This window comes from Cyanistes caeruleus, chromosome Z (genome assembly GCF_971803275.1).
Source record: "Cyanistes caeruleus chromosome Z, bCyaCae1.hap1.1, whole genome shotgun sequence".
Classification (NCBI taxonomy): Eukaryota; Metazoa; Chordata; class Aves; order Passeriformes; family Paridae; genus Cyanistes; species Cyanistes caeruleus.
This window is the reverse complement of record NC_141732.1, coordinates 30,921,514-30,929,719: the sequence shown is the minus strand read 5'-3', so window position 1 is coordinate 30,929,719 and position 8,206 is coordinate 30,921,514. Positions and strand designations below refer to the sequence as shown.

General features: G+C 37.5%; 1 protein-coding gene across 3 annotated transcripts in view; it reads right to left on the bottom strand.

Annotated features, from left to right (window-relative positions):
- Positions 1–628: 628 nt before the first annotated feature.
- TEK (TEK receptor tyrosine kinase) overlaps positions 629–8,206 on the bottom strand; it is a 41,350-nt gene continuing 33,772 nt past the window's right edge. For all 3 annotated transcript variants that reach the window (XM_023944457.2, XM_023944458.2, XM_023944459.2), the window contains 6 exons: positions 7,829–7,942; positions 6,872–6,942; positions 6,177–6,217; positions 3,463–3,559; positions 2,870–2,969; positions 629–2,589 (listed from right to left, as the gene is read on the bottom strand). In XM_023944457.2, the coding sequence (XP_023800225.1) occupies positions 2,515–2,589; positions 2,870–2,969; positions 3,463–3,559; positions 6,177–6,217; positions 6,872–6,942; positions 7,829–7,942 (498 nt within the window). In that variant the 3' untranslated portion in view covers positions 629–2,514. The remainder of the gene's footprint in view (positions 2,590–2,869; positions 2,970–3,462; positions 3,560–6,176; positions 6,218–6,871; positions 6,943–7,828; positions 7,943–8,206) is intronic.

Below are 8,206 nucleotides of genomic sequence, written 5' to 3'. Positions count from 1 at the left end.
GAGATGTGACCAGGGAAGAAATGTAGAAAATTGTTATGTGGCACATATAAAGGAACATAAGAATATAATAAAAAGATTTATAAGGAGACCTAATTGTCCTTTGGGTAAATTTACTGTGAGACTTAAGCACTTAAAATGCAGACAGTATTAGGAGCTATTGAGTTGATGAATGTGTCTCTGATGCTTTAATTATGATGCTTTAGTTATGCTTAGTTATATTTAGTTAGGTAAAAATTTGCCACAGGAGAGGTTCCCATCAAGTAGCAGAATAGTCATTTTTGTCTGCTTGTTAGAAATATATGAGAGTATGCGACAAGAACCTCTTTGTCCCTGTGAAAAAATCTGTACAGAAAATGGAGCAATTCCAGCAGATGTTGTTAGCTAGCCTTGTCTAGCAGTCTAGAAAACACCCTTGCAGGTACATTCTTATTCACCTCGCTGACTGGTAAGAATCTAGTTCAAATGCTAATTGCAATGCCCATGCTTCAAAAACCACTGACTGAGTAGTCTCTCTTGAAAAGTGTGCTGGAATTTGTTTATTATCTTTTTTCTTATTTTTTGAACTGTCCCTTGGTCCAGTGAATCTGTGTGCTTCTTGTAAATGTGAAAGATGAGATTGGACCCTGGGTTCTAAGGCAGAGTTGGTTTATTTCATTTTGAGCTGGGTGCCACCAGAGAGTGACCCCGACCAAAGAAATCCCTGGGCCTTTCCACCCTTACAGTCTGTACACCCGACCTTCAAACACTCCTCAAGTGCCCTACGTGAGCTTCTTAGTCCTACAGTGATTTATGGTCTGGGGTCTTCTAACACCTCATTGGATTCTCCATGTTCATGTGCCATTAGCTGCTCTTATCTTCCAGCTTGGGGCAGTCTTGGGGCCCTCCAGGGTCTCAGCCCTTATCTGAAGATAACCAGTCTTTCTCTCTTTACTTCCCTGCTTAGCCATTATGATAACAGAGTTCATTTAAAGTTCACTAAGTTTTGAGCAGGGCCCTCTCTTGCTAAGCTGAAAGCAAGTTGCAATTAAGCCTACACAGATAATTTCTAATATTCTATAAGTAAACTTATTTTAATCCCCAATAATAAACTCCTAGTTTACATCTAGCACCTGATTTACAGTGCAAGTTCTGCCTATCTCAAGGCCACACGAGTCATCTCAGCATCCTTGTTTGTTGGCTTATTCCCTTTGAAATGGGCTCTTGGTGTTTCTATTTGAGTCAGTCTGGTGTATATCATTAATGTTACTCTGTACTCTCCTGTGATACCCCCACCTTGTAACCAAACACATGTCCATCCAGAAATTAAGAATCAGAAGGGGAAACCTTGCACTTTCTCAAGCATCTTTCTTGAAGTCTTGGGGGATGACCTGATGCAACCAACTGGGAAATCATTGTGGTCTGATGGACAGTTATGAACTGGTAAGTCAGGGGCAAGAGGGGAAGATATGTGCAAAATATGAAGTTGGCTAATATATGAAATTTGGATAGGGTAAATCCACCAAGTCCCTCATACTTGGCTTTACACCAGAAGTTCAAGCCAATCCTGTTTCTATTTGTCTTACCTAAGGACTAGTGGCCTTTCTGGCAGGTCAAATATCATTGTTTTGATGCATTTGAGTATGAAATTTTTGAGAGGCCATACCACATTACAGACAGAATAAGAGGGTAAAATAAGCAGAAGTAAGTAAGCCCTGCTTGTATACAATATGTAGTAATTTATAATTATGCAGTGAAATTATTAAATGAAATGCAAATTGAATAAGTCTCATGTATATCTAGGTGAGTTGTAAAAATGTTGTTTACAATACGTAGTATGCTCCTCAACACTACGCTTCATGAATACTTCTGTATGGCTGCCTCTGATAGCATTAAACACTTCAAAATATATGTCTATTTTGCATATGGGCAAAAACTGACAGTCACACTAGGCAATGAAAGAGCAATAGCATGCCTTTTATCTTATGAGTGTCAACAGAACTTTTGACTAGATTATTTCTACTAGCTGACTTTTGCATTCAAACAGGAGTCTGTCTTAATTATCCTTGTTGAACACACTGGATTACAACTTCCGTTGTTGCACTGCAACTGCCAAGCATTTTTGTTTCAAACACAATGAAATGTATATGGAATACTGCAATAAGTTACCACTTTGCTATTATAGCTCTTGGAAAATATAAAAAAACCCCTCTAAGATGGCAATACCTAATGCATTACAATATGCATGTAGACATTATATCTACGTAACTCAGGAAAAAAGAACACCCTGCATATGAAACTGATGACTTTCATGACTTATATCTATACCTGCTTTGGACAGTATATACACTTCTACAGCCTGTGAAGGCAGAGGTTACTGTGTGATATACACACGCATAACTGTGGTAAAACAGTATTGCTGTATTATATATAGTTAGAGCTATATACAGTTCTACACAGCACATCACATTTTGGGCTTGAGCAGATTAAATTTTGGTTTTCTGTAATACATCATCGATGAATGAAGATTTGTCTGTCTTAAGCAGCTTCTTCAGCGGAGCAATCAATGCCTGCATAAGTAAATTTCTCGTATAGAGTAGTATTCACATAGGTCTGGAAAGGAAATAAACAGAGAAGGTATGATGTAAGGTGCATTACCTCAAGAACCCTAAATAATATAGAAATTATGCATAGCCTAATTATTTTTATAATTTAAGTATATATATATACACATATATAATTTATATTTATATTTATATTTATATTTATATTTATATTTATATTTATATTTATATTTATATTTATATTTATATTTATATAAAATAAAATAAAATAAAATAAAATAAAATAAAATAAAATAAAATAAAATAAAATAATAAAGTTTTATTCTTACCTTCCTGTCTTCTAACATCCTGTTCAATGCCACCAGTATCTGGGCAAACGATGGTCTTTCATATGGTTTCTCTTTCCAGCACTGTCTCATTAGGTCATACCTTTAAAAATCCAGCACCAGCATTTGATAATTTAGATACATAGGTTAAAGTTACAAATTTTTGATAATTTAAAGATTGTGTACATTCCACTTTTCAGAGGGAAATGGATTTATATATAGCTGAAGTTATATTTTCCACAGTTAGTTGCTGTTTGAAAAGAACTTTCTTTTACTCTGGAATAATCAAAAATTTCTCTTTCAGCTAAACCCTGGCATATTATGTAAAGAGCAGGATAACTCACTGGAACAGAGAGCCTGGGAAAGTATTAATGGCAAGTTACCAGTATATGCTGTTCACAAAAGGACTTGTGCAGTTTTAAATTTTTTTATGTAGTTTTTATATTTTGTGTGACTTTTTAATTTTTTAATGTGTTTTTTATATTTTCCAGTAAAAAAAAAAAAGTTTATTAGTTCCTTGTAGAAATTATCTATTTTCCAGAGCTGAGGTTGTGTTATTCTGTTTCTTTTTCAGTTTTTTCTGAGGCAATACTCACACTTCATCGTCACAGTTGAGAGGCTTTTCCAGTCGGTACCCTTGAGGGAGTTTTTCATATAGTTCTGCACATGTCATTCCACAATATGGTGTTCCACCTAAAGTTTAACCATTGTCATGAATAGAAGTAGGTTTTAATAAAAGAAAGTTTAATTTCATAGTAGAATAGAACTGACATAGTAACAGCTAAATTAATTTAAAATTAGAGAATATTTTGCAGCTACATTTATTGTTAATGCTTCCTTACTGCTTGATGCACAATATGAAAGAGAAAAATAAAACTAAGTGTCAATTTTCTCATCTGTGGGGCTGGCCTAATTTTCTCTACAAGTCTGGTAGCCAGGATCTGATTGCATTCAAAGTATTTTTCAATAGCATTGATGTCACTGGGCAAGTTACTCCTTCACTAGTATCACATTAATAATATCTGGTATGGACCCAATGGAGCTCTTACTGTCAGCTATTTTTGCCCCTTTCTGCAGGTATTTGGTGGCTTAGACTCTTGATTTTTCCACTGCATCCATATCTACTGCAAACCTACTTAGTAAGGAAAGCCAGGAAGAAATCAGAAATCCAGAGCTCATGGTCAGTCTGGTCAGAAATGTGCACCACAGTCAGTAGCTTCTCCTGGCCAGCAGACCAAGAGCACATATCCAGGGCAAATCACAAGAGACGTGTAACACAAGGATTTTGAGTAGTGAAAGGCTGTATCACAATCATTATGGGTAGAGGCATCTGCAGAAATGACCTCTAAATTTCATTTGAAGGTTAATGTTCAAATATTTTCTTCATGAATATGTGGAGTAGGAGGTGATTACGCCTCCACTCTGCAATATCATTAAAATATGAGTCTTGATTTAAAATGCAGGAAAGCCACCCACCAAACTCAAAACATGTTGTATTAAGGCTATATATCATATCACAGAATCACAGATCCACTAGGTTGGAAGAGACCTTCAAGATCATTGAGTCCAACCCATGCCCTAATACCTCAACTAAACCACGACACTGACTGCCACAGCCAGTCTTTTTCTAAACACATACAGAGATGGTGACTCCATCACCTCCCCAGGCAGACCATTCCAATACTTTATCACCTTTCCTGTAAAAAGCTTTTTCCTAATATCCCACCTATATTTCCCTTGGCACAGCTCGAGACTGTGTCCCCTCATTCTGTCAGTTGTTGCCTGGAGAAAGGGACCAACCCCCATCTGCCTATGACCACCCTTCAGGAAGTTGTAGAGAGTGATAAGGTCCCTCTGAGCCTCCTTTTCTCCAGGCTAAACAACCCCAGCCTCCTCAGCCGTTCCTCACAGGACTTGTGTTCCAAGCCCCTCACCAGCCTCGTTGCCTCCTCTGGACACGCTCAAGTGTCTCAATGTCCTTCCTGAACTGAGGAGCCAGAACTGGACACAGCTCTCCAGGTGTGGCCTCACCAGTGCCCAGTACAAGGGGAGAATGACCTCCCTGCTCCTGCTGGCCACACTGTTCTTGATACAGGCCAGGGGCCATTGGCCTTCTTGGCCACCAGGGCACACTGCTGGCTTGTGTTCAGCTGGCTGTCACCGGCCACCCCCCGGTCCCCTTCTGCCTGGGCACTGTCCAGCCTACAACATTGAAGGGGGTTATTGTGGCCAAAATGCAGGACCCAGCACTTGGAGTTACTAAACTCCATCCTATTGGACTCTGCCAATCTATCCAACTGTTCCAGGTCTCTCCACAGAGCCCTCCTACCTTCCAACAGACCAACACACGCTCCCAGCTTGGTCTCATCTGCAAATTTACTAATGAAAGACTCAATACTCTCATCCATGTCATCAATAAAAACATTGGACAGAATTGGCCCCAGTGCAGACCCCTGAGGGGCACCACTGGTGCCCAGCCCCCAGCTGGATGCAGCAACATTCATCACCACTCCCTGGGCCAGACCACCCACCCAGTTCCTAACCCAGCACTGAGTGCTCCTGTCCAAGCTGTGGGCTGCCAGCTTTGCCAGGAGTGTGCTGTGAGAGACAGTGTCAAAGGCTTTGCTGAAGTTCAAATAGACACATCCACAGCCTTTCCTGCACCCACCAGCTGGGCCACCTGGTCATAAAAAGGAGACCAGGTTGGTCACACATGACCTACCCCTCCTAAACCCATGCTGGCTGGGTCTGATACCCTGGCCATCCTGTAAGTGCTGTGTGATGGCACTCAGTATAAACTGCTCCATTGCCTTACTGGGTACTGAGGTCAGGCTGACTGGCCTGTAATTACCAGGATCCTCCTTCCTACCCTTTTTGTGAATAGGCATCACATTGGCCAGCTTCCAGTCATCTGGAACCTCCCCAGTGAGCCAGGGCTGTTGGTAAATGATGAATGAATTTGCAAACTCATCTGCCATCTCCTGAATCACCCTGGGATAGATCCCATCTAGGTCCATAGATTTATGAACATATGAACATATGATACCCTGAAGTTTATATTTAAGTATGGCCCGGGTTTTATAGTGTAATGAAAACACGGTCATTATGGTTCTTTCTGATTTAAAATGGTACCTGAATTGAAAATTTGACAACTGCATTTCTAAGCATACTGAACCTAAATAAAATGTAGTAGAATAAATCAGAAAGAAAATTGAAATCTATTGTGAAGCAATATTTTTAAAAGACTGAGTGAATAGAACTGCCTTGGTGCAGATTGTTTATTTGTGCAATACAAAATTCAAATACTTACCTAAACTAACAATTTCCCATAAGAGGACACCATATGACCATCTGCAACAGAGGGATATTATGAAGTGCAACAAGAGTTAATATTTTAAAATTATTAAAACTTTAAAATTAAAATACAATTTAAAAATTATTAAAATTTAAAAATTATTAAAAAATTAAATTAAAACTAGGTAGTTCTTCTAGTATTCAGGGAATACAGAGAAGTGTGGTATGTTCTTTTGTATTTTTATAAATTTTTGTATAATGATGGGGCTTGTAGAATCAGAAAGCAGGAAAATTAGCAAAATTAATTCACTCTGAGTCAGTCAAAGATCTTTATCAGATTCTGAGCTTTCAGCAAATACTGTAATTACAGGATTGCTTTTCTAAATACAATTTATAGTTCCCTAAATAAAATAAAAATTTCCTCTGGGTTTCCCAAATATTCATCGGGTCTCCAGTTTTGAAAGAGAAGTACAGATAAAGTAGTGGGGCACATTCAAGTAGGTTGTGAACACAGAACTTCATCAGACCCTGATGGAGAAATAAAAGTAAATTTTTTGTTATGGGTTTTATTTTTTGCTTCCATTGTTCACTTATGATGTGACTACTGATTATTTTGAGTTAAGACTGGATGTCTCATGCTAGCTGCCAAACTTTCCTTGGCATGGAAAAATATTTATTTTTTTAAAAAATGCCACTTGAACGCATACTTACACATCACTATTTGTGGTGTAAACACTGTAATTCAAAGATTCAATTGCCATCCATCGGACTGGAAGCCGTCCCTAGAAATTATTTAAAGGGAGTTTATTTTTCAGTTCTTGGTGTAGCAATATTGCAATTTGTATGCCAACAATCGTTCTGTGTTACCTTACTGAAAACTGACTTTATGCAAGTAAACTTTATCAAGTAAATAAACTTACTAAACTTGTGCAGTTTTACAGAAGAAATTCTTTATTGTGAGAGTGGTGAGACACTGGGACAGGTTGCCCAGAGAAGTTGTGGATGTGGGAGTGTTCAAAGCCAAGTTGAATGGGGCTCTGAGTAACCTGGTATAGTGAAAGGTGGGGTTGGAGCTAGATGGTCTTCAAGGTACCTTTCCAAACAAATCTTTCCATGATCCTATGATTATTTGATTTGCTCCCCAAAGGAACAATTCACGTGAAAGCTAATAAAAAATTATCCAATCAGCATCATGGTGAAATGTAAATAATACCTCAGATGATGCATTTGACCATCCTGTTACCTTGACAACACAGTGCTCTTTCTGGTCTATAGCTACTTGCTGCATATTACATATCTTCCTCTTTCGGATCTTTCAGAGTATTAGCTCTGGACACATCCTGATGTAACTCTGATTACCTTCTTGCTAACTTTGGCCTTGTTTAATAGAATTATACCAGCTTGACTCATCTATTTTATTGTCATCCATATTCATATAAATTTAAATTACATTTTATATAATAGACATGGTATAGGATTTATTTACAAGTAGATGTACTTATGTGAGTATTAATAAACATGCTTATTTTACATGTTAATTAATAAAATTTAAATAATCAGTTCTGTACTACCAGTAAACTTGCATTGTTGTTCATATGAAAACACAGGTTAAGAAATAAGAAAGCAAAATTAACAGAACAGACTGTATCAATTTGTTTTGATCCTTACCATGGTCTTCTTAACGTAAACTTCTTGACCTCTTGATAAGCCAAAGTCAGCTATTTTTGCCACATAATTTTCTCCAACCAAGATGTTTCTTGCTGCCAAATCTCGATGAATAAACTAAAAAAAAAATAAATAAAGGTAGTAGTAGTACTAGTATTAGTAGTAGTATTATTAGTAGTAGTACTATTAGTAGTAGTGCTACTAGTATAGTAGTAGTACTAATAGTAGTATACTAGTCGTAGTATTAGTACTACTACTACTAATAATAATAATTATTAATAAAATAGAGAAAGCAGTATAAATTAGTTTGATATGTATTACTTTACTGCTATACTGAAAATTGCAAGCATCTGGAATAAGAACATAAAGAAATTGGCTTGG